The 27,586-nt window shown below is 39.2% G+C and overlaps 1 protein-coding gene across 1 annotated transcript; it reads right to left on the bottom strand.

Moving 5' to 3' along the window:
- On the bottom strand, positions 1–26,396 carry SDC4 (syndecan 4). The gene is made up of 5 exons (XM_088153525.1): positions 26,241–26,396; positions 6,408–6,549; positions 5,365–5,414; positions 4,011–4,197; positions 1–2,814 (listed from the first exon to the last, which is right to left on the bottom strand). The coding sequence occupies exons 1-5, from the start codon at positions 26,313–26,315 to the stop codon at positions 2,663–2,665; spliced, it is 606 nt and encodes a 201-aa protein (XP_088009651.1). The 5' UTR covers positions 26,316–26,396; the 3' UTR covers positions 1–2,662.
- Positions 26,397–27,586: the final 1,190 nt, after the last annotated feature.

Raw genomic sequence — 27,586 nt, 5'->3', positions numbered from 1 at the left:
TTTTATAAAGTACCAGTTTATTTTATCAAATCAGTGACAGCAAAGCAAAAGTAAATATACAAGAAATATTCAAGCAACCAAAGGCAGACATGGGACCCCTATTTTTCAAGCAATACTAATTGAAAAAGTGTTTATATACTCTACCTCACCTCCTACCCCAAAAAGTAGTTCCCGAAGCTGACTCAGTTAAAAAAAAAAAAGAAGTTATTGCTGAAACAAAACCCTTGGCATAATCTTAACTTTACCCATATGTTCATCTTAGCGGTCCCATAAGGCCATGATAAAAATCATAGCATGAATGTACTGCCAAGAGCAGAAAAGAGAGAACAATTCTTATGCAACTATGGATAAACCCTGGTACAGAACCTTGCCCAGGCCAGTTCTGGTAACATGAGGTCTACGAATGGAAGCATAAGATCATGTCAGGATTTTAAAAGGTGCAACTGAAAGGATGCAAAATTAGGAAAAGATCAAGATTATGTCAGGACTTATATGACTCAGGCTGTTTCCCTTTGGCTCCTGCTAAGTAAGTTAAACATAAGATTCACAGCTCCTGCTGTACAAGCAACTGTCTACAAAAACACACACACACACACACACACACACACACAATTGATACAATCTGATCCCACCAAAATCCACTGAAGTCCTTAAAAGAATTTTTGAATTGACATGGGTTTTCCAGGTAAACAACTTAGATAAAAATATACAGCATGATCTCATATGTCATTGTCCTGAAGCAGCAGTTTGCATGATCCTTCAACTGATTGCATAGGATGTATAAAGTTGTAGTACTAGCATCTTTACCAAGCTACATCCTCTACCTGAAACCCAGCTCAACTGCAGCAATTTCACACTTCACTCCAATCTGGTAGAGAAGAGGCAGACTGTTCAAAATCTTCTCTCCGTCCTGGCTCGCTATGGATGGATCACAAATCTCCCCAAGACATTTTTCATCAAGTATAATCAGCATCTTGATTCCTTAGAGGAGAAATAGCTATATGCCCATTCAGAACTCTGAAAGCCAAGAGCATCCGCCAAGGTTCTAAAATGGAACAAAAGCTTGCTCTAGCATTATAATGTCTTGGTTGTTTTCATGAAAGGACCAAGTTGCCAAGAGAAGGAAGTATTCGCACCATGTGCTTCCAGACTGTGTTGTGTGTTAGCTGAGTTATCTTTGTAAATCAGCCCCACCACCCCCAAAGCAAGGAATCATACCCAGTTACCAACTGACCAAGCAGTGAAGCCAAGGGCAAAAACGAGATCTCAGTTCATCTAACTGAAATACTCAGTTGCCATTCGTGGCTCTGTGAAGTTGTTACTCCACTCAGAATAGGATGGTATTAAAAACAAAACAAATCTCCACAAATCAGAGAAAGTAACCTCATCACCCATGCAGAAAGACTGCATAAACTCCTTCTGGTATTTTTATAAAAACTGTGCACTTTACTGAAAAAATATAGCTCTATAGTAACAATAATATATTACAAAGCTAAAAAACCTTCCCCTCCCATTACACTTATTTCAAAGAAAACCAATTTTCCACACAGATATTAATTCTAAGCAGAGATTATTGCATCTAGGATATATCATACACAGAATAAAGCTTAAATAGTTTTCACAATCATTAGGAGCTTCATTATATTAGTGTTTTACATATAAAAAAAGAAGTTACCCAAAACAGAGCAGCCATCTTGGAAACTATAAATAGTTCTATTAAAAACAAACACATCTTTGCTTTTATTTTGGAAAAAATACATAAATATTTTCTTCTCACTTGTTTAGTATCACCTATGATATGAATGTAGAAAGCTGAAACATTCCCAGGTTGTACAATCATTGATCTGAAGTGCTACCTTGATAGACCGATGACCGGCAATAGGAAGGGACGAATTACAAGTGAAATCTTTATGAATGACTATAAAAAGTTTTATTATTAAGCAGTATTTTTATGAGTTTGTATAGGCAGGCTATTGACATTTTTAGTGAAATCCTCTTCACTAAAAGTACCCTATTACAAAATGGAAGACATGATATTCCTCTAATAATTTGCTTTTGTAGGTGACTGAGTTCCTTCTCTCCAAAGAAGAAAACGCTTCTTTACATACAGCCACTTTTCTCAGCAAGACCCAAACAGGCAGAGTTACTAAACAATTTGCTCGTGACCCAGGCTAATTTACGGTGTACGTAGTGTAGGAACTTTCATAAATAAGTTCTTTATTTAAGAAAAAAAATGACAGTGGCTGGTCACATTTTTTGTGATCCCTAAGCTGGCTATGGGGCAGCCCTCTTGACACCTTCTGTAAAACAAGGTAAGCTGAAGAACTGCAACCAAATGCAAGAGTTTCATACACAACCCCCTTCACCCAAATATAAAACTCAGCAAATTTCCTTTGCATATTAAAGCACATACTACTCCACGTGGGTTTCCCTTCCCCATCCTAGGATTCTGCTTTTTTTATTTATTTTATATCCTTACTAGTTAGTGGGAAGGGTCAGAAAGGAGGGTTTTTTTAAAAAAAAACAACAGTTTGACATTAGATCCAAAAGAGTATTTGTTTCAGAGCCTTTTGTCCATGGTCCAAATGCTTTTTTTTTTTTAATTTTTTTTTACAAAGTCTATTTCTGCCTCCCAAGTTGGTATATAAAACAGTGGCGAGCCTTAGGCGTAGAATTCATTTGTGGGAGCTTTCTTGTAGATGGGCTTCTTGCCAAGGTCATAACTACCCTCATCCTTCTTCTTCATGCGGTAGATGAGGAGGAGGATCAGGAAGACAGCGAACAAGAGGCCAACTGCTCCACCTGCAATAAGAGCTGAAGTGGGAGGAGATGGGGAAAAGAGAGAAAGAGAAAGGTGAAGGTGGAATAAGTGCCCTGGAAACTTGAAAAGCTCTGCATTTACATCCAGCTTCTGTCCTGTCGTGCAATTTCTGTCTAACTTTCCCACTGCTGATTTGGAAAAAGCTACTGGGAACCACTTTCTATTCTGCTTTAGGTTTGACTCAGACTCTGAATAAATATCATCTACTGATATAAAACTGGAGTTTACCCTAAAAGAAAACAAATAAAGGCAGCAAAGCTACCATAACACTTCTGGCTGAACAATGGATGCCTGGACAGTGATACTGGAAAGCTTCTAGTCAAGACAGGAAATGAAAAATCTTTCTTCATCTAGCCTTAAGAACTAGGTGCAATCACTTCCATAGCCATTCAGCAAATCATATTAAATATTGGGGGCTGGGGAAAGACACTGGGTTACTGTCTGTACGGTCATTATACTGCAAGTCATGTCTTCCAGAATTATCCTGGCATCAGGAGGAAATGGAGGATATGGCCACAACTTCAGTATTCCAAAACCTCCATCCACCAGTCAAGAGGGCTGCATGTTCTCTTATGTATGGACATGAACTGCCTATGACTTGTATGCATCACTTGTACTCCTACTTCCAGAGTACAGTTCATGTATCCAAAACCAATCAATATAAGCCACTATGCAGATACAGTAGCTTTCCTGGAGGTAACAGAGCAGCTAATCCTGCTGATACAAGCTTCCAGTCACACTGCAATTCCATCAATAAACTCATTTCTGTACCTTGTGAAGTTCATGGGTCATCAATAGTGGAGGAAAAAAACTTTACTTGAATGTAATCAAAACTAAAATCATCTGATAATCAAACATGTCCCTTCTGGTTTAAGCACCAAATTTCTTAGAGCTGTTCTTAAATGTGCTAACTACTCATACACATACTGTTTATTAAAAGAATAGCTATGGAGACTGGGAATTAAGGAAGCTGAAGTTCAGCATAGCTGAAGAGCTCCAGGCTGGGAAAAAGTAATTTTAAACCACTGACCAAATAATTCTAGTTTTTTAAAAGATTAAAACTAGCATTGCAATATTGCATCTTGCATCTGTATATGACAATCTTGATAAAAAGCTTTGCTTCAGAAAGCATGATCTCTTCCTTTGTCATGGAGAGACAAGTTTATCCATCCATCAAAACGGTGGTTACCTGCAAGCACTTCTGTTCTCTCAAAGATGCTCCCAGTGGCTGTGCTGGCCATTGAGATCTTGTTGGACAGGTCTTCTCCTTCAGGAAGTGTTTTTTTAGGAACAATAATCTCATTGTCTATCACAGCTGGTTCACTTTCATCCTTGGTATCTTTTTTGAAGTCAGGAATATAGTTGTCCATGGAAACCTGGTAAAGAGAAGAACATGAATCCTACCTTTAATGTACAATTGAGGGCAATAGTGCAATATGAAAATGGTGCTGTTGAGCAGAGACTTCAGTTCTCCCCCCTTACCCCAAGTGTTCATATTAGGGGTGAGCACACATCTGGAGGCAGTATACTGAGGCTGACCCAAAAATCAGTGAGTAAAAAACAGCTCCACACTGGAATTAGTAGGCATGTAACAAGTGTCATGCAATATCTGTGGACATCAGTAATACTACCAAGGTTTCTACTGTACCATTTTCCTGTACAATGCAAATCATTGGCCCTCCACACTTTTTTTTTTAAATTTTAAGAGTGGGAGAGATTCAGAAGTCTGCAGTATACACAGATATGAACCATAGAATCCCAGAATGTATGCCTTACAGGTCATCTAAACCAACTGCATTAGTGTCGGAATCCACTAAACCAGCGTATTTCAAAGTTGGCAACTTTAAGATATGTGGACTTCAATTTCTAGAACTTCCCAGCCAACATGCTGGCGGGGGAATTCTCAGAGTTGAAGTCTAAACATCTTAAAGTTGCCAACTTTGAAAAATAATGCATTAAACCATGGCTATCCAACAGCAGCCCCAGAGAAGTTCACTACTGTTCTAGGCAGACTGTTCTATTGCTTAACTACATTTTCTGTCAGGACGTTTTTCCAAATAATCCATGTAGATTTCCATTCTTTAATTTCAATACATTGGCCCTTGCCCTGCCCTTCATTTTAGCAGAGAACCAAGCTGCCTCCTCTTGCATGGGACCGACCTTTCTTTATACATTTGTAAACTGCTTTCAGGTTTTTCTTCTGTAAATGAAACATGCCATCTCCTTTAACTTTCCTCACAGGGTTTGGTTTCCAACCCCTTATGACTCAGATAGCTCTCCTTTGACCCTGCTCTAGCTTCTCCATGTTCCTTTTCAAGTGTAGGGCCCAGAACTAGACACAGTACTCCAAATATAATCTAACAGTGCAGGGTAAAAGTGAATTATTACCTCCCATGATTTGAACATGCTGCTGCTATTAATGCAGCTAAGGATACATAGATCTATCACAGCACTTCTCATTTTCTGTGTATCATTCATTGTGATAGGTAGAAAACCAAATGAACAGCTACTTCAGAGGCTAAATTTCAAATGGGAATACCTACCACAGAACTATTGGTGGCAGAAGACAATGTATCCTCCATATCCGTATAGCCTATAGGAAAGGAAACATAATATTTCATCCTTACTAAAATCCGAACTATAAAATGCAGCATTTCAAACAATCATTACCTTGATCTCAAGTTCTTTGGTTACAGTTTGCATCAGATCATGCACATTCCTCTATCACTACTTCTGTCTCACTAGATCTTGCAACCAGTTACAAAGACCTGAATTACAAGTCATTCAGAATATAGTTTGGTTTGCCTTTCAGAGGAACTGCTATTTTTTAAAACACCCATTTCTTGAGGTTGGTATGAGTCCTTGGCTCACGTTAACCACCGGATTTGTCTCAACTTGTAGTGTGCTAGTTTCAGAGCTTGTTTTTCTTGAGAACACCATGTACATGAGGGCAATGAATTGTTGCATGGAGTTTGTGTTGAGAATTTGGGAACAACCAAAACCAGATTATGGGCTAGTTACAAACAGAAAGTAAAAACAGAGAAGGAGAAAAAAGCCTTTTCGAAAAACAGTGATATTACAATAGAGTGTCAAAAACCATGCCCCCAAAAAGAGTGTTAAAAAGTGTATTCAATTGAAACAGAAGATAACAAGTTTCCTTGAAGGGTGATTTAGAAAATTCAGACAATGCAGGACTCTCCCAATGTTAGGCATGTGGAAAGCAAGGGCACTTGGAAGTATTACAAGTTAAATATGTGAACCGGGTGGGTTACATTTAGATATTCAGAAAATATGAAGCAATAAGTCCTCCAATAGCCCTCAACTCCACCCAGCTTAGAGACCATTTTGCATAGATACATTTCCAGGTCAAAGCCAAGAAATTCAATACTATCATCTTAAATCTTTCAGACAAATTATATTCAGCAAAGTAAACAGCACTACAGTAAGACTGAATGGAAATGTAACCTCAGTTTTATTAACTATGGTCTACCACATGCTGAAGCACCATTCCCATTGATACATAGTTAGCAAAAAAAAAACACCACAATATGAATTTGACCATGAGATAGTTCTGAGCAAGACCTACCTTCTTCATCTCCTGAACCTGAAACCTCATAACCGTCATAATCAATTGTTAAATCCGACCTTGCATCTTCATCATCTGGCAAGTCACCAGATGCAAATTCCTCTATGTTCAGTTGTGGGTCCATAATCTCAGTTTCTCTCACCTAAAGAGAGAGGAGAATCAGAAATGAACATTTGAGAACCAATGGCTAAACACACAGTTTGCAACACAAGGAGAGGTTCAAAATGGTAACTTTAACAGCCTGATTTGTTGACTCAGAACAAAACCAAATTCTATGAGTATTTGATAGCTGTGTATTGATGAAGATTTATAGGAAAAAAGAAACATTGGTACCCTTGCAGAAAATAGTACTGGGGATGAGATTAGTAGCATAACTAATTAGCAATGTATGGTGTGCAACATTCATGCCATACAAACTCTTTGTTGACAAGGTTTTAAAATGGGATTGTCAGGTCATCACTTAGAAACAGGACCTAAATTTTTCAAAACCCAGACCTAGCAGGAGAGGACGTACTGGTTTTATCTGCTGCCCTTCTTGTACTTGTGCTACCTTTCCTCCATAGTTAATTCTAAGGTTGGAAATAACATTTGCTATACTGTAATGTTATGGATTGACTTCTCTTACTGCCAACAACCCACTTTTTCCCCCAACATCGTGCAACCAATTTTCATTTTAGTTCTATACTCCTAGTCGGTCAAGTGAACTTCTTTCCCCAGACTGTGAATGCTAATGTCCCAAGCCAGCTATATTTAAAGTAAAATTATTTGCTTTTCGGAGACCTTTACTTTTAATATAATAGTAGCACTTTTTAAATGGGACTATTATTCAAGTTAAAACTGATAGATTTGTTTGCACCTCAGTCTGAAAATTCTGCTGACAGAGGATCAAAGGGGTTACTTTGAAATAAATACTAACTCACTTGAATTAAGTGTTACATCAAGAACATTACAATTCATAAAGCAAACTCAGTAACTGGCCTTTGGGGTGGGGGGAAGGCTTCAATGCTGAGGCCTAATAACAGCCACAGATATGGTACTAGCATGGCAACAACAGATAAGCTGCTTTACAATACATAAAAGCCAAAGTGACTTTGCCAAGGTTCAGATATCAAACTACGTGATTTTATCACAGCCCATTTGCCTTCTGCCTTCAAGGAACCAGAGGGGACCTGTATTACAGAGCTACGAGATAAGCCAGCTTCCTGCTGTAGATCACTGAACCTTGGATAGCACAGTGACTAGGACATCACAATTTAAAACTGCAGGCAACTCCATTCTAGAATCGATGGATAGTTCTGCAACTTTGATAACTTGTGGTCTTGCTTGTGAAAGCAAGACCTTCATCTACCTGAACAGTGGTATCAGAGTTTGAGGCAGCTATAACCTAATCCACTGATTTAGCAGCAGCAAGAACTTGCAGTGTGCAGAATGGGAAGCGAACAACTGGGGACTAGAATGTCCTTTCAGATTCCTACCCGCATCCCAAAAAGCTGTACCATCCATTAGAATGTCCTTTTGCAATGCTTGTGTGTCAAATTACAGCTTTGAGAATTAGTAGATCATAGTTCCCGATACAAGCTCAGTACCTCTTCCAGAGGCTGCCAAATGGCTTCAAAAATTAAAAAACAAAAAAACAAAAAACCCAAAGTATGGCAATATGCCAAGCTGCAGGATCTAGAGGCTTTCTATAAATCTCGTATGATCAGAACTCTGCAAACAGGATGTGTTTTGCTAGCAAGTTTTGGCTTCTGATGCCAGGGGTATGAGGAACTGTTTGTGTATGTCACTCATGATCTCACATACTGTGACTCGCTTTTGTCCCCTTTGCAGGACAGACATAAGGGACACACCTATATGCCAACTCAAGACTGCATTCACTTTATTGAATCATCAATGCAACTTTCCTTCAACAGTCATTCTGTTGCTGATAAGAGATTTGAAAAGACTAAACAGAACTTACTACCAGAAAAGAGTTGAAAACAATAAGTGGTGCGTGTATTATCAGAGGATAAGCAAGGTCAAGGGAGAGACATATATAATCACCTGGATTCTAATTAGTTATTACAGGAATTTAACTGAAAAGAATATAGATGGATTTTAGTGGTAAAATGGGGCATTTCATGTAATCAAAGATTTCATTCAGAATAATGTGTTTCTCAAATTTTTAAGATCATCAACACCAAGCTATCTATCTATATAGTCTATATGTAGAACACTCATGCCTTTTTTTTTTAAAGAAAGATATAAATATTGGAATAGAACATGTTTTAGTAATATTCTTTTTCCTTCTTATATTTGATACATTGAATAAAAATACTTAATTGGGTGCATGATCTTGCAGCTAATGAGATCTTTCATCAACACCTGGAGTGATTTTAAATAAATGGGCATAACTTTCAGCCTCTTTTGAGCTTTTATTGTGGGTGTAGTAAGTGCTGAAAATCCACTTTCAAAAAGGTACATTAAAAGAAGAAGTAGTCAAACTTTCAATACCTCTTTACTGAAAAGCTCATCTTCTCTGTAAATATGAAAGTCCAAGTTGTAAAGGATACATTAAGATACTGAGACATCAATCAGATTGTTTAACATAATGTTGAAAGGCTGTCTAGGATATTTAATTACAGATCACCAATCACAGGAACCCCAAACAGTTGGAAAGAACTTGAGTCTAGTCATTCAGTCTTGACTGAAGTCAGGCATCTTCATCACCTGGATGGAGGCCCCAGTCACAGCTCCCAAGGAAAGCATGATCTGCCTTATTAAGGCAGCCATATTTCTTTGCTTTTTTGCCACACTGCATATTCTTGATCTCATGTTAGCTTTCAAGGAGTCCTTCCTCTTATCCCACAGTACACATACTGTATCTTGCCCTACTTCATATTGACCAGGATTGTGCAACATACTTAATCAGATCAATGAAAGCCCTAATGGCTATATTCATACAACATACTAGGCTGTTTAGTTTTAACCTTATCTTATCATAGTGCGTGAATCTGGCCTGTTTGATTAGTTTGTGGTTCAATGCTTTAGTACATGGACATGTCCACAAGTGTCCAGCTATCCATGTGTGTGGTGCCAAAATCTAGAAGATGATTATCACAATGCTGTCTCTGCCATCTTGCAGATTTTGATACACACATCCAGCAAAGAGCCATGGCATGTCCATGAAATCACCAAGAGTTGAACTCAACTCAAAAAAACCTTACTTTTTATTATGCCAAGAAACCCAGACAAAGGGTCAACTGAATAATCAAATTACACATGTGAACACAAAGTTCTTTCAGTTGAAGCAGGGCATCTGATTCACTTAGAACCACAGGGCTGAGGCATAAAGAGCATTAGGCAATGTACTTTATATGAGTAATACTAAATTTTAACAAACTTCCTATGAATAGACCATGCTCTTTCTCCATAACGCACTCCATATACAGAGTTTTAATTAAGCAATTCTGTGTGCTCAGGAATTTGAAAGCCACTATGGTAGAGTGGTCAAGGTATTTGACTAGGAGGAGGGAGACCCAGAAGCTCACCAGGTGACTCTGGCTCAGTCACTCATTCTCTCAGCCCCACCTACCTTACAGGTTTGGTTGTTGAGGGAAAAATAGGAGAGCAAAATATATGTGCCACCTTGAGTTCCCAAATGAAAGGTGGGATATTTGTTGTTTAGTCGTTAAGTCGTGTCCGACTCTTCGTGACCCCATGAACCATATTGCGCCAGGCCTTCCTGTCCTTCACTGCCTCCCTGAGTTTGCTCAGTTTCATGCTCATTGCTTCAGTGATGCTATCTAACCATCTCATCCTCTGCCATCCTCTTCTCCTTTTGCCTTCAATCTTTCCCAGCAAGGTGGGATATACATCTAATATTTAAATTGGGCTCATCTACTCCACCTTAATGTTTAAAAAACGACAAACATATTGGGTATCTTTTCTGATATATATTAGAGTCTTGCTTTCCCCCCCTCAGTTTCAGCATTAAAAAGTTTACTCTTTTTATACATTTTATCTGTAAACCATCCAGAAAATCTTTTCTTAAAAATTGGCAGTATATATGTAATCAGCTTGATTTACTTGCCACTTTTCAACCTGAGCAAGTAAGTTTAACATTCTACAAGGCTGTGTTTTTTCCTCTTTAAACTTTGCTACCTTTCCTACCAGAGAACTATATGATTCTCTTAATATTCAACTCAAAGAAAAAATGGGCTGATATGCAAACATTGCTATTCTTCTGTAGGAGCCCTAAGTTTCAAATGATATACTTTGCCTGGACAAAGCCCTCCAGATTTGCCAGTTTTCCTTTTTGTAGAATAAGCTGGCAATTTTATATGGGATCCATTAGATTCTCTGTCAGTGATCAGTTGAGTGGGACATAAGGAACTTCCATTTTACCAAAAAAGAAAAAAGCAGGACAGTTTTTCTCTACCAGAAGTATGGTCCACTAGATATATATTGAATAAAAGCTAGATAAGAAGTGAGTTCCTATACTTTCCAATTTCTTCACAGCTTTCACATTCTTATGAAGAAGAGCAGGGATGGTCTACTTGACTCGCTGGCTATGACCTGATTGTCCCTTAAAGCCCTACTTGGTTTCAGAACATAAGGCTAGCATGGTATATAGATGTTGGCTTTGGTTTTTGGTGCCTCTCCATTATTTCAGCACAATACATGTGCCAGAAAGGTTTTTGACTGAAAAGGATTTCTTGTAGCTCTGACAGTCTCCTTGAGCCTGGCTCTTAATCCACTCTCCAGCTGAATCTTTTAGCTACAAGAGTCTGTCATTTCTACATTTAATCTAGTTGCAGTGTATTTTCTGAGCATTAAGCAGCTTTTACCCATACTGAGTGCCAAGTGAGATTAGTAAACAGCATTGGGAGGAGCAGAGGGGCGGAGAAGCAGATTTTCTAACCTACAAATCGCTGAAAGATTTACTTCTCAGCTACCAGCCACAAATGTGTGCAGGCACAGAAGCATGCCTTGGAGCTGCTAGTCACAAATGCAACTGCAGAAAGACATAAATATTTACAATCTTAATAACTGACTGTACAATTAATATGCCCAATAATTCATAAAAATATAATCAATGCAGAGAGTAAACTTTTGTTTATAGACATGGCTCTCAGGAAGGCCAGCAAACCTAACAATCGCTTCTTTTTCGTGACTTGAGGTGTCTGGGCTCTGCTTAAGAATTTCAGTTTGATAACCAGTTTGTTGTTTTTCAGACTGACTTGGTGCTAATTCAGAACACCCATTTGTGTAGCATCCTGAAGACAGTCAGATTCTAGGAGAATCTTATTTGTGGCTTTAGCAAGAGAAAGTCTATGACTGAAACCTTCAAATCTATTTATCCAAGGCTTGTCAAAAGCCAACAATCCAATGTTCAGAATTTCCTACTATAAATGACACATTTTCTGCTGTTTCCGGTAAGACAGACAGTTAAACTTCAGAGCCTATCCTACTTCTACTAGTGTGTACATAGCAAGGAAAGTAAAATGGCCAAAGCAATTGAGTGGATATCATCAAGACCAAAGTTCCGAGTCAAGAAACTTGAGAAATGAGGTGTCAATTTATCATTAACCATTTGCAGCCTGCCGAAGTACATACAGTAAAAATAAAACTGTTTTATCAGGGGTACATTCCTGGCCTTTTATTTTTTCAGAAACTATCCCAAACAGAAAAATGTATAAGACAAATTTATACAACTTTTATCTGACCAGTTTCAAGTGAAAATACATTTTTAGGAAAGCTGCTGAGGGGACAAACAGAGGTAAATTAGTTTGCTTCTTTCGTGGGGAATTGCTTTGTCCATAATCTTGCCTAATAGTAGCCAAACGAAGATGCAAAAAGCTCTGGTGGGGTGTGGCAGGTATATATGACAGGTGGGTTTAAAGGCAATTCTCAAGTCAGTAAAACATTGACTTTAATGGCACTGTGAATCTTGCCAGTCTTGATTTTTCAAACATGCTAGTTCTTGATTCCCTTCTGACTCAGATAGGAGGTGGAGAAGGATTGGATCCTATTAAATCTGAAACACCCTGCCCCCTCCCAGACACTGTCACACAAACCACTCCGTAATCTCACACGCACACTCTTTTGTAAATTGTATGTTTACTTAGGTGGGCAATAATATAGCTTGGCCACATTTGTTCAATTTCCCAGGACTGAGTAGAACAGGACTAGTAGAGAAAGCAGAAAAACCAAACACAGACCACAGCAGCCCTTAACACAATGGGCGGACAAGTATCTTCCAGTTTCTTCTATCTTGCTAAGTATTCTCTTTTTTATCAGGAGTTCTCTGCCATTTTTAATCCAATCTGTCGGTGAATGGAACAAGATTGTGCAAGATTGGATTAAAATGGCAGAAAAGCCCCGATAAAGACATACTTGTGTCAGTTCCTTTGTAATTTTCACGCATTCAAGGGACATACAGGTTGGATGCAGAGATGCTATGAGCAAATATTTCTGCTGGCGTAAGGGAGGAGGAGAGATTACTACCCATTCCTCTTCTCTTCTTCCTGCAGCTCCCTTGAGCAGAAAATTAACAAGTGTGAAAGGTGGCATGGAAGAAATGCAAAATGAATTCCTTCCACTCCTTGAATCAGAGGCTCTACTGCAAAGAGAAGCAGCCCTCTTATTCATGTAAAAACAACTCAGCAACTGAGCCATGCTGGAAGGCTTTTCCTGTACCTATACTCTTTGTTTACTGCAATTTCCAAATAACAATAATTATTATAATAATTATTACTGTTAAGTATTATGTTCTCCATTTTTTCTAGGTGTTGAACATCTTCGTAGCAACAAGTGGGAATGCCAGACGAACATTATCACTATGTACATTTAATTATTGTAAATAGGCCAAGAATTATGAGATAAACCAAAATGACTACAAATTTAAGACAATCTTCACTAACCTGACACTCTCCAAATGTCATTCCCACCTTTATAGTTAGCATGGCCCACAGTGTTCATGTTTTATTTTCAAAAGTTCTATGAACAACACAATAGCTAATAGCAGAAGAAACCAACAAAAAGAATTACAAAGTCCCACACAGGATTATATAAGAGTGGTGAGAAAATTATTCATTTTCTGTTCCTTATAATTAAGAAGTTTTCCATTTCAACTTGTAGGGTAACACTATTCTAGAAGTATAGCATATATCATGCTAAGCCCTAGTATGCTTATTTATGATTTGTTGAATAAGCCACAAGTGATTAGATGCACAAATCACTTTAGGACTTAGGGCAATATATGAGCTTGCTGGTATCTTGATACAAGACCAAGTATATTTCATACTGTTAAATGGACTTCAGATTTAGCAACTTATGTGCACTATGTCAGGCCAAATGTGCAAGGACAATGCTGCATTGTGCAAATAACTTGCAATTCTAATGCATCTGCCAGCAATGATGCAAATGTTTAGCTACAATGTTCATCATTCCTAATACAAAACTTGCTTCATCTAAGCTTATAAAGCAAGATCATATCTAATTTCCTTTTGGTTAAGCTACTGATAATTCTATGTCAGTTAACCTAGATTTCAAGGGCAAAAATTTCTCTACCTACATACACAAATGGCAAAAACTATTAAAATGCCCTGTAACTCTAGAAGGGATTTAATTCCATAGAAAGTATGTATTTACCCTTACTGTACCTGACTGATTTTCAAAACTCTTTTAAAGAAATTTAGCTTATCAAAGAGTCCTGAGACAGAAGATCAATGGTAGTCAATCTTCCCACTAAAGATACTTTGCTTGCCAATAAATGTATTACGTGGAGCAAGGGCAGGAAGGTCCTCATGGGAGCACACAAGGCAGTCCATAAGTCTCATCTAAAGCATTGCCCTATTTCTTGCACAAAGCACAAATGTTTCTCAAGCAATGTATTGTCTCTGGTTCAGCCAAATCCTTTAGTTTGTAACATGGCTCGGCATGATATGTGTCCCCAGCCACTGTCCTGACAATGGCAGAATACAGAAAAGGTTAACCGAGGACTAAAATTTAGAGCCAGATGCTACATCTGGCTACCACAACTTCATTCCAACAGTAAAAAAAATATATGAGGGACTATAGCAACCCTTCCACCTAACTCAGTATTTCTCAACCTTGGCAACTTTAAACTGTGTGAACTTCAACTCTCAGAATTCCCCAGCTAGCATGCTGGGTGGGGAATTCTGGGAGTTGAAGTCCAGACAGCTTAAAGTTGCCAAGGTTGAGAAATACTGGTCTAACTACTTCCAAAACTAGCAGGGTACAAGTTTAGCTACTAATATTCTCTCGCCCTAGAGGTCTTCAAGATGCATTAGACTACAACAACAAGCTTTAGGGCAGCTTTACAATAGCATTAAGCTCACTAGATTTACCTAACATGGCTTAACAGACCGTGTTGTTTGGACAGAACCTTATTGAGAGAACTCTAACGGCAGCCCCTAAGGGCAAACCTGACACTCCCATTGCCTCTCCCCTCATGCAGTTACCACATAACCACTTGGCAGCCTACGTGGTCCAGAGGGTGCCTCAGCCAAAGTAAATCTTGTGCTCTGCAGCTCATCAGATTTTCAAGTCCCCAGTTTACAAAAATGCTGCTTGAGATTTGCTGACCATTTGGAAAATGTGTAATCTTTACATCTGCTCTGACTCCTAAAATTCCTTCAAAAAAGCCTTTGCTAAGGGATTGGGTAAAGTGGTAAAAGGTTAAGTCTTACGACAGGAACAGCTGAGCAGAAAGGAGAAGTATCACTTCAGTCTAATGACTCCACGCTTCTAAGGAAGTTTAGAGAATCCTCCTATCAGCAGACTCTGATGAAGTTACGGTCGTGCACTGTTTCAACTCTTGTTACGTATTAAACAAAAGGTCTTGTTGTGCAAGACCTCCCCCTCCCCTCCAACTAGTAAGAATACAAACTACATTTTAAAATAAGGTCACTTTTGAATGGGACCTCATCCTAAGCCAATGTTGTCCAAACTTGGCCACTTTGAGTGGACTTCAACTCCCAGAATTCCCCAGCCAGCATTCCGGGAGTTGAAGTCCACTCATCTTAAAGTGGCCAAGTTTGGACAACACTGTCCTAAGCACTCAGAGAGGTGGGGCACTTGGATTATATGCCTTCAAGTTGTTTTAGACTCCTAGTGTCTACATAGATAGACTTCCTCCATGGTGATCTGTCCCTAACCTGGTCTTTCAGGTCTTCCAACATTGCACCCACTGCCACTATAACTAGTCATGCTCTTCTTCTCTTTCCTTCCACCTTTCCCAGCATTAGAGCCTTTTCCAGAGAGCGCTTGGACTCATTTTGAATGTGTCAGTTAACAGAACATGTGTGTTAACAGAACAAAAAGGTGGAATTGTCTACTTAAATTATCTAAAGACAGTTGTTTAGGTAAATAAAGTAGTGCTCATGAGACCATTCGCTCAGTATAAGTAGTCCAACATCATGCTAAATAAGAGAGAAAGAGTTTACATCCATTTCTCATATCAGAGAACAAGTATACTTGGACCCAGCCAAGTATATATCTTGATATCCAAGGTATCAAACAAGGTACAGAAGAACCCATTCTAAATTGCAGAAAATTACAAGCGTTAAGAACTACCCTGCTGGAACAGAACAAAACATTTATGCAGCTCTGCAACGTGTTGTCCAGAGTGGCCAACCAAATGCCATTAGGTCATGAGCACAAAATGTCAATAACCGGTACTCAGAAACATGTAGCCTTGGATCTGCCGTTCTGAGTATACACTACCTACCAAGTAGCTTTTGAACGATAGCTACTTTGAGGTTAACATAAACTTTTCCAAGCACATTCTACCTCCATGCTTAGTCAATGTTTTTAACTACCTTTTTCAAAGTTTGCCAGATCAAACAAACTTTTCAGTGTCAAGAAAGTTTGGTTTAATTGTTTAAGTGTCTGGCACTCTACTTGTTAAATCTGAGATATTTAAGACCTAGTTAGTCTGTGTTCAGATATACTTTGATGATAATCTAGGCTTGTTTGTACAGCTAAATTCTTGCATGATGTCTATGCTGTTTTAATCTAATCAGGATGCATGAAGATTAGCATAGCCTCTTAATTTGCAACTAATTAAGATACAGCCTGTGACCTTTATGGTTAGTTCTGCTTTGCGGAATCATTCAGTTTAGACTGATATAAGTCCTCCCTTCCCACCCCTAGGAAATAAGCAAAGTTTAAATACATGAAGACATTACATTCAGTAATTCCAATCTAGTTCATGACTTTAAAAGGTTAGGGTTAGGTTGGGAAACTGTGTGGTTCTTCAACTATAGTTCCCAGAATTCTTCACCATGGCTCAATGTGATCAGAGTTGCAGTTCAGTATGATCTGGACTATTGCCCATCCCATCCCATTCCTTAAAAAAAAAAAAGATATTTAATTAGGCAAATAGATGTATCAGTAGTAGCAGAAGAAGTTACGTTCAGGCCAAGAAAGACAATTTTTTTCTTCCTTTGCTCACATGAACACTTTAAATCAAGATTGACTCAAAAACAGCATGTATCCAATTTGGGGGGATCTTGAAAAGTTAAGCGGGGTTGGACTTGTTTAATGTTTGGATGGCAACCACCAAAAATCCCAGGGCCCTAAATTTCAATTTGAGAAGTTGAAAAAACATCCCAGAAGGCGGCAAAGGCTAGAAAATTAGAGAATATGTCCACAGTCACCAGGAATCAAGTTCTCAAAGGACACTTTTAAGATGACATGGCCACAAAAATAACTAACTCCTTCCATTAAAAAAAAGTTAAGTCACTTTGGAGTCAAGTTCAACCTCCGGTGTTTACACAGATACATCCAGTACAGTTTTCTTGGCAGGACACAAGAATAGTTTGTCACTTCCTTCTTCCAGGACACTTTTTGCCTTCATAGTCTGGTCTACAGCATTAATCTTCCAGTGCACTTATATCCAAATATTAACCTGGCCTGACCCTGCTTAACTTTCTAGATCAGGCAAGATGGCCAAATACTTCTCTGCATACTTTTCTGAAAATCCTAGAAGTTTTATCTTACCCAAAGGATTCCAATATTCTTAAAAGAAAGATTGTTTTTCCTGCCCCCACAAAAAACAACAGCTCCTCCAAGTCCTCTGATTAGATTCAATTCCTTTTTCTGTAGTGACATTGAGATTCTTCCTTTTAGTTTAATTAAAATCCATCTCAAGAATCAAACAGTACACATAACTTCTATATGTCATAAATAGATATATACTAATGATGTCCACAACATACTTAATTTTTGTAAATTTCAGCATACAACCCATTGAATCTTCACTATATTCAGAAAAGAGAGGTTGGCAAGTAAAAATCTTTGCTGAATTGCACTACAAGGTTGGATTGGAAAGGCTAACCATTAATTCATAGGTTCTCAGGAAGGCTCAGGATACCTGCTGTGGTGAACATCAGTTCCCCATTTTGTGAGTCCAGAGTTAATTGTACCAGATAATCAGTGTGCATCCCCCTCTCCCCCCACCATTAATTTTGCCTAACGCAAGGCTAAGAGCAAAATCTGTTAAGTAATTAAATGAAATACTTGAGTATTAGCATTTGGCCAGCTGCAGAATGTTGATTAAGGAACAGCAAATGACCACTTCAGCCAAGGAGTTTTAAGCAGTCATTACAATAAATGTGTGTTTGCTTCCCCAAAGACAAGGAGTTTCCATAAGCTATGCTTACTTAATGATCATGATTTCCCATTTAGAAAGAACCAGGTGGGGAAGATTGATATAGACTGTGAACTCCTTGGAAGAGGGACTTATCCTTCTGCTTATGTAACTCCATCAAGTGGCATATACTGTACTACAAACAGGAGTATTAACATTAGTAATGCTTTGCCAATAGGAAGTGGAAATGAGGTATGAGGGGCAGATAAGAGGTTGACATATATATGCCTATTTCCAGAATATAAAGATGAGACCAAGAATGCCAAACAATGTTGAATGACATCCAAGATGCCTTTAATTAGATAGGCAGATAGAGCAGCATGAGGCTTGAAACAAATATAATAAAAAGGAGATGGGAATCTCTGAAATAGATAATGAAGAAAAGACAAAAAACTTAACATATTTACATATTTAGTGTTTATGATTATATGTTAGGATTGCAACACAAATGAAGTTGAATCAGGGCTACTTGCTTCTGAAAAGAACATTTCTTCTCATACTCACTATACCTACCAAATCAAGCTTTCTAAACAACTTGACATTCTTAGAAGTTTAAGTGAACTATAAGACCTGCCATTGCTAACTATTCCAAGAAAAATGTTGAGCGTTAGCATTTACAGTTTCACTAAGCAGCAGTCCACTCAACACACATTGTCTTTTTATAGATATATGTGAAAGAACAACATGATCTCTCTTCTCATTGGTACCCAGTCATGCCAACATCTGTATTTCTGCTCTAGCCACCAAGTCTCCATATTGGCTAATTTCACATGAGGCCATAACATAGTTTGCTATGTGTGAATATAACCATTATTGTTTACTCAACCAAGCCATGAGATAAAGTATGGCTGAAAGCATTGTATTAATTCATTAGTTTTATTCCATCTGCCATTACACAGGAACACATTTTAAAAGGGTTGGTATTACAAAAGCTTAAAACTAGCTTCTGTTAAACTCAACATATTGCAGTGATATCAGAATGTGGAGAATTATGTGAAATTTATACATCACAGCTACATTTCGATAACCTCTTACCAGACAGTCATATTAAACTCAGAGAAGATTACTTCTGAGTAGATATGTGTAGGACTACAATGCATGTCTGCATATGAAAGACACTGTGTGGTTTTTCTTTCAAAGAAACATTTCTCATTCTCTTCAGAATTGAACATATCCAGGCTTCTTCCTCCTAAGTTCGAGTACAAAAGGCAATTTTAAAAGCTTTAAAAAGACAATGATTAAACTAAAATAATCAGTTGCTTGAAAATGATCAGACTCTGCTCTCTTCTCCACCTCCATAGGTAGGTTCTGCGGCAAGCTGGCACCACCACCTCCTCTATGCTTCTGCCTGAAGAAAAGATGATGTTCAGACTTCCAGTGAGGAATGGAGAACTAGCGTCTCACATTTTCTCCGCTCTGCAGATCATGGGAGACATTACAGCTGAAAAGGCAGCTGGATGAGGGATTCAGAGTGCTGCAATTCTCTCTGGATCAAAGAGAGATCATGAAATTCCCCATATGTAGTCCAGACAGCTATTCTGTGTGTGTAAATGGCAGAAACCGATGTTTTTGCAGCCTCTTGCAATCAGCTGGGAGTCACAGGTTTCACCATGCTCTGAGCAGTTAATGCAGCCTTTTACAGACTCAAGGTTCAACCAAACCTCATCTTTTTAATTACTTTGGAGATTTTTTTTAATTGTTTCTTTAAGATTGAAAACCCTTTGGGACCGCAAATTTAGCACTCACTGGGTGAGTCTCTCTTCAATCCATTTAAAAAGAAAGAAAATTACGCGATAGCAGCTTTAGAAGATCCTTATTTTTTGCAATGTACAGCAAAATGATTATTATAGTGCTCTTGGAAAATTTTTAAAATGCTAAGGACTTGGATGAAATTGATTTAAAGAAGGACTTTGAAGTTAATGAGAAAGATCCTCTTGGGTGGGAATATTTCTCTTGCTTACATTCCAAGCTGATAACAAGACCTTGAATGTTGATCACTAGAGGGGACCAGATGGCTACTCTAAAGGAAATGTTTTATAAGTTGGCTCAAGAAATGCTTAGGCTATTTAACTCTATAGTGGAACCAAAAGTTGTTATTGAAGAGAAACAAGTCCCTTTGAAGATAACCGAAATGGACTTCAAGATGAACTTAAAAATTATTACCTGTAAGAAAGAGATGGATTTACAAATGGAATTGGATGATCATTTAAAAATTAAAAAAGACATACAAATAACATATCAAAAAAGCGTTGTGGATTACCCTCTTAAATGGGAATTTAAGAGATTTAGTAGTTACTACACAGAAATTACAAATGGACTTGGATAAAGATGACAAGAACTCTGAGAAAAGACAAGGATAATAAAAGAAAGCAGAAGTTAGAACTTTATTTATGGAACTTAAGGATTGCTGTGAGGAAAAAGAAAAAAATATAAAATTGGTTTGATTATTTGAAATAATGAGTTGCTCTCTCTGGTGATGCTTAATGGTTCTCTTGACTGAATAGTTCTTTTTGGAAATGTTTAATTGGGTGTAATGGATTAGTTTGCAATACCTACATTATTATTTCTGATACATAAATAAGGGGTTACTATTTCTGGTAATGTTTAATAGTCTTTAATTTTTTGTAATGTTTGTTAACTGGGATTACATTTTGATTACTAAAGAGAGGGATCAGGGGGATTTTGACTGAATGGAAAGGGGGACTATATACTTACGTTGTTAGGTATTTCTGTTAATTTTTACTGGACCTTTGCTGATTAATAAATAGAGCTGAAGATTTAGAGATGAATTTACAGAAAATGGGCTGAGGTATGGAATGAAGATGTATTTGGTTGTATTTTAAGAGACAGTGATAAATTATTAATGTTGAATATACTTGCTATGGATGAAGGGGGAAGTTTCTTTTTCTTTCTTTTTTTTCTTTCTTTCTTTTTTTGGGGGAATTTTTTTTCTGCCCTTCTTTAAAAAAAGAAAAAAGAAAAGAAAGAATATTAATGTATTTTTGTATTAGGTTCTTGTACTAGTTTTACCTTTTAATATAATTCTTAATAAAATGACTGAGAAAAAAAATAAAAGATGTTCAACAGGCTTACCACATAATGTTTTCTTTATATCAAGAGGACTGCAAAACCTAATATTAAGTTGTCATGCTGAGCACTGATGCTTTCAAATCTGGTCTTAGATAGTAACTATGGACACATCCTTGTTGGAAGTATTTTGCAGAACCTACCTCTCCTCTATTGGGAAGTGCTGAACTTTGAGTCCCCTCAGATCTACATTTTATTGCAGATCATTGCTAGAATCCATCTGAGGGCTTGTATTAATCCCAAATCTAAGCAATTTCCCAAGTGGTCAATAACAAATGCTAGGAAGTCAGACATCACTTGGGAAAATTTACCTCCTGCAGTTCACAATAATGCAACAGCTACAAAGAGGTAGAGAAATACTGAGTTTTCAGGATGCTTGTATGTACATTCTATATGCATGTTGACTTGATGCTAGTTGGCAGAACAAGGATTTCCTACACTTGCCCTCCTCTGTAAGACCCACAAAGGTTAGATCAGATAGTTTCTAATGAAGAATACATCCTGTGTCTGTTTCCAATAATTTTGCAATACTCCTTCTTCCTCCATTTCCTATGTGACATAAGCCTGATGTTAAGATGTTGTCTCTACCCCACAGGAGTTATGTTTCCATTCAGTTGTCTTCCGTCTCAAGTAGCAACTTGCAGACGATACCAATATGCCACTGTATTACATCATACCCTTTCCACATGTTTAGTCTTTCCAGCATGACATGCTGGGCCAAGAGAGCAAGGCATATCAATCAGAACAACAATTTTCCTATGCGGAGATCAGCCAACACCATTTATACAATATTCTATGATGCCATTCCGCCCGCTATAAAGTTTTACAGTACTACAGCCGTGCATTTAGACTCAAGAATTCTGAACATTTGGCTTAGAAGAGCAGTGGGTGTTTGACAAGTGGTGAAGTAGCGCAGGTTTTAAGTGATGGCAGTGAACAGGTGGACAGAAAGTATCTTACTGATATTGAAGTCTCACAATGTATAAACTAGGTCCTAATTCTTTTGCTAGTGAATATGAAAAAAGCTAGCTCAATTTAGGGGCGTCGGGGTTGACAATAAAACTGAGCCAAAACAATGCAGTATCAACATTCTGAAATATATTTTATAATAACCCTACTTTTGCACAACATTCACATACATTCAACCCTAGATTAATATTAACCACTAGAAAAGCCACCAAAATCAACAAAATACAACCTTTGTGCTCCTAGATATTAAATTCAGATGGGATAGTAGCTAAATTAAGTTACAAAAATCTGGACAATCACTATATGGCAGCCAAGAGATTCTAAACTCTAGTGGCCATCCAGTTTTGGCAGCCCTCAACTGGTAGCTCTAGTCAACATATATAAAATTATTAGCTGAGTGCTAGATGGTTACTAGTTTTCTAGAAGTCAGTAAGTTTGTTAGGCCCACTCATTTCACCCCAACCCACATATAAACTAGCAGTACAGGAAGGATGCCTGAAAAGATCTGAGGGGGTTGTTCCTTCAAACACTTACAACCAAATCACTGACTTCACAAATGTAAAAAATCATATTGCAGTTGTTTGATTTTGACTTAATGTATTGTGTGAATCCAGCCACTGCATTTGCATAATGTGAACTCGGCCAATTGTGACTTATTCATACCATGGCTTAGAATACTGTAGGCAATACTTGCCCCAGAACTGGAACATTATAGTCTCATAGGTATACTGTTTAACAAGCCAGGTTCTTACATAGTGTTACAGTTCAACCTTAATCAGCCCATTGTTTTGCTGAAACCTGATCTTCACTATTTGTTAATTATACAGTTCTTTCTCTCACTTCAAAAAGTGGAAACATGTCTAAACAATTTGTTTACTATCATAGATATATGGGAAATCTTATGAAGTCAAGGACTGAAGCCAGTTAAGATATGCTGTATAAACTAAACAGACATCCATTTGTCTTAACATTTTTCAAATTTGTTTCCTGCTGTGAGAAATTTTAAGATTCTCTCATCTATGAGTTGATGGCTTTGGATGGTACAGGATAACCATGTTTTTAGTTCTATGGCATGCTCTATCTTCTGTCACTCATCCCTACATTCTCAAGGACTAGAAACTACAGAAACATCTCAAGAAACACATATAATATTTGGCCATTCACTGCTAAATATACCATAAAGATGCTAGTAAAATGAAGCTAGAGTCTTCTTTGACTTTGTGAAGCTACAAGATGCTCCTAACATGGCCAGTCTTTGAACAGCAGGTCACTCTTTGAACAGGGAGTTATATCACACTGGCCAAATGAGGGTACATCTGTACTGTGTCTCAGCCTGTCCAAATCATGTGTTATAGACTGGAAATAAAACTACATATTTAGGCTAACAATGCTGATTTGATTGAGAGACAGAAAACAAAACTGGGAAAGAGTAGAAAGAACAAGCCTGAGGGATCCATGGCAGCAGGACAGGACAAACCGGTTTGTTCATTAATAATGCTGCGCTACTTTTCAAAACAATAAGCTCAGCCAGATTCTTATATTTTTTTAAATTAGATTAACACTGCATGAACACCAAGATGGAAAAAAACTGGCATGCTGCATTTAGTTCCTTGCCTCTTACGACACAGAAGCTCGATCTGATTCCCCACAGCAAGGCTTTGTGAATGCCAACTGTCACGGCACTGTAAAATGTGATTCATACACCACCCTTTCATTACAGTCCTTGGGATGCCTTCCAGAAAGAGTTAAGAGGAGTTTATGCAAAATAAAGAGTAAAAGACAGCATTAAACCAAAGATATGTACCGTGGGTAAACACACGTCATACAGATCAATCAGAGCTCCATTAAAATGTGCCAAGTAAACAGCTCATGAGGCACCTGGAATACTGAGAGTCTTCAACAAAAACAGAAGGTCAGGGAAGAAATGACTAAATAGATTTCCCATGCTAGGAGTTTCACAGGCTGGGCTACAGTAATTTTAGTTCAGTGTATGTCCAATCATATAAGACATTCTTTTATAAAAAAAAAAAAAGGTATGTAACCTATAGCATTCCAGATGTTACTGAACTATCACTCCCAGTATCCCTCAACACTAGTTATGCTGCTGAGCGTGGTAGTTCAGCACCCCCTGAAGGGCCACAGCCTTTTCCACCCCTCTTTTATAAAACCCTAAGCAGCTAGATTCTCTGAACTTCCTGACCAATTCAATATTCAGACCCTATTAAAATCAGCCCTCAGATTCATATATCTTTCTGCACGGATCCACTTAAAACAAGTGAGATCCTCCCATGTATTTCAATATTCCATAAAATTAAGATGAGTTAGTCTTTAGGACTCCTGCTAAAAAGCCAGATGATAACCAGATATTTTAATAAACTGCAAGAATGGTTAAAAGGAGAGTGATCAGTTTCAGAAATGCTTTGTTATCTTGAAATTCCCTCATATTCACCTATGAGTCTTGAGGCCAAGACTTCTTGCATTTTTTAAGCTAGCTGACTTTTACCACTGGTGAAAAGTCTATTAAATACTGCTTAGAAACAAAATAAGCTATTCAGATCCATTACTAAGACATGAAAGTTTGGGTTCCACTAACTAAATGCAGAATTGTTAGGAACAATCAGGCAAAGAATAGTAAGCAGCAAGTACCAGAGGGTTAAAATATTTATAGGCTTCTCGTGTCTATGGATTACTACAATCCACACCCAAATCTAGCAAAATAAAAGCAGTTTGCATGAGATCACAGAACACCATACAATTATATGCAAAAGCTCAGATGCCAGAAAAGAAGCAGGACAAAAACTATTAAAGGGGGAAGGGGGAGCAGCCTAAACTAGCAAAGGAGTAATACAGGTAGATCTGAAATAAACCAAAGGGAAGGGATTAAAAATCAAGCCCTGGTTTATAAACACCACCACTCCCCTCTAGAAATACAGAGATGTCTCTCATTCAGGTTGCTAAAAACATGGGCAACATTTCCTAGGTACAGGCTGTTGAGAGGCAATTTAGCCTGAATTATTCCTCTATGCTGCTCCACAAGCTTTCTGAACTTCTTCCAGCATAACATTATAAAGTAAGTTGCAACTAATCCCCCACCATCACCTCTCAGGAGGCACAAAGCTTTAGCGAATACAACTGAGATCAGCAACAGGCAGACCAGTGTTTGGCAAGGTCAAAGGTTGAGGAGAAAGTGTTTGCAAGAGGACAAACTACCTGAACAAATAACTGAAGGTACGTGGGGAGAAAAGAGAAGCAAAACAGAGACTTTCTTTTCTCAAAAAGTAGAAGAGGGTGAATGCGCCAGGAGCAAAGCAATCACTTTCAGATTTACAGGAAAACCCCAGATCTGTAATGTGCCAGAGCCCTGGGAATTTCACTTAATGGGTTGTGTGTGACGATAGGGAATTGCAACAGAGCCAGGCTTTGGGTCAGCGGTTACTCATTCCACAGCTATGAGCTGGAGGAAGTGCTAAATAAGGCAACAACACGGCACGCTGTTTGCCAAACTGCGCTGGTACTTGGGAGACTTTGGGAACATTTGGGGCGGGGGAAAGAGGCCAGGAATCCACCAGGCAGTCAATGAGATGATGAAAACCGTCCCGCTGGTCGTACGGGACGGAGGAGGAGGAGGTTGCCAGAGGGGGCGAAGCAGACCGAGAAGAGACCTGCGGGTTAATCCATCGCTGCGCTGACCCGAGCGCAGGATCCAGTAAGGATAAACTACTACGCGGGACCAAAAGTGGTGGCGGCGGCAACGCCTCTCCCTCTATCCTAACTTCCTGCGAAGAAAGGGCGTCTCTCGCTGTTCCGGCGTCTGGACGGAGGGTTATTTGGGAAAGAAAGGGGTAAATCTCCCTCCAGAAGAGGGGACTAGACAGGGGTCCCTCTCCCCCAGCGTGGCGCTGGGAATAAAGGGCGATCTCCTTTTTCCCATTACTTGACCCACAAATGCCACCAAGGGCGAAGAAGACCGAGCCTCATCCCAATGCCCCGTTCCCAACAGCAGGGCAACTTCGCCCTCGCTCCCAATTCCGCCAGCGAGAACGGCTTACAAATCAAGGCCAGGCAATCCCCCCCCAGCCCCCCTCCTTCTCCTCGCAGGGCCCAGCAACGCCACTCACCGATTCGGCAGCAACGCTGACCGCAAGCAGCAGCAGGAGCGCGGCGCGCAGGCCGGCGGGGCGAATGGGCTGCATGGCGTTCCGGAGGAGGCGACGAGCAGGTAGCAAAACCAGCCGCGATGCGTCCGCTATAACCCCCCCCGTGTCGGCGCTCAGCTTTCTTATAGGCAGCCCGTTCGAGGAGGAGCCGAGGCGGGGCCTGCCTCTGGAAGGGCGGACGGCGGGAAGTTTCCCTGGTTTCGCGACGCCTTTCCTATTTCTCGCGCCGCCCCTCTCACCCTCTTTCGACGTGTATGCCGCGTGTTGCTCCCGAGCCCTTCACAACAGTCGGTCTGGGTCGTCTCCCTAGTTTAGTCTGACACGGGGCCGGGGGCCGGCGGCCAGCGGGAGAGACAGAAGCGCGCTGCTTCCACACCACGGAGTGACGGAGAACGCTTCTCTGTTGATTTCTGCTTGCCCCGCTCTTGGACATAGTCTCGTCTAGGTAAAACCAGTTCAGAAAACAAGGGCAACTCAGCCGAAGACTTATACTGTACAGAGAAAGCTTCAAGTTGTCTGGGCAAATTTGCAGGAGACAGAATAAGGGAAGTAAGTAGATACAGACTTCTTTCAAAGCACCTGGGAAGTAAGTGGCACGCCATGGCCTGGTCTCCTCTGGATCAGGGGTTCCTACCCTTTTTGCCATCCCATCTCCCTTTAGGGTGAGCTCAATGTACACACCTCCCCTAAAAATCCAAACACCCAAAGGAACCCAAAGGAACAATGAACAATACAAGGAACCTTTGGGAAAGGGGGATGTAACTAAAAGGTTCTTCACCCCTCCCCTGGATTTTGTCTGCACCTCCCCAAGGGAGGTACACCTCACAGTTTGGGGAAGCCTACTCTAGATGCATTGGGGATGCTGCTCCTGGAATACCCAGCTAGTCTACTTCTTGGCACACTGGTCAGGAACAGCAATTCTAACTCATCTAAAAAATGCAGGGCTGTGGAAGGTTACTGTAATTACGCTTGGAAGATACTTTCAGCTGGATTGCTTCCAAAGATTCAAAACAGGCCTGGTAGAGAAAATAGGAAGGATCTCCATGGGGCCAATATGAACAAGCAGTGGAAGAAGTGGAAAATATTCCTATAGTCCAGTGTTTCTCAACCTTGGGCACTTTAAGATGGGTGGACTTCAACTCCCAGAATTTCCTAGCAAGCATGGCTGGCTGGGGAATTCTGGGAGTTGAAGTTCACCCATCTTAAAGTGCCCAAGGTTGAGAAACACTGCTGTAGTCTGAAGGCCAGCCCAGCAGCTCCAAGATGGGGAATTAGAAGTTTGTTGGATCATTCTGAACTACAGCTTC

This window comes from Python bivittatus, unplaced genomic scaffold (genome assembly GCF_059951505.1).
Source record: "Python bivittatus isolate LINGU-HERP-01145 unplaced genomic scaffold, Pbiv_v1 ctg000700_np1212, whole genome shotgun sequence".
Taxonomy (NCBI): Eukaryota; Metazoa; Chordata; class Lepidosauria; order Squamata; family Pythonidae; genus Python; species Python bivittatus.
The sequence above is the reverse complement of the archived record's forward strand: the minus strand, read 5'-3'. Positions and strand labels throughout refer to the sequence as shown.

Bases quoted from the DNA above. Each gene is read 5' to 3' on its own strand.
- SDC4 (XM_088153525.1), bottom strand. From the start codon at position 26,315: ATGCAGCCCATTCGCCCCGCCGGCCTGCGCGCCGCGCTCCTGCTGCTG. The intron at 6,550-26,240 runs GTGAGTGGCGTT...CTCTCTCTTTAG, and splicing joins TCAGCGTTGCTGCCGAATCG to GTGAGAGAAACTGAGATTAT. The intron at 4,198-5,364 runs GTAGGTATTCCC...TCTCTTTACCAG, and splicing joins CTGCCACCAATAGTTCTGTG to GTTTCCATGGACAACTATAT.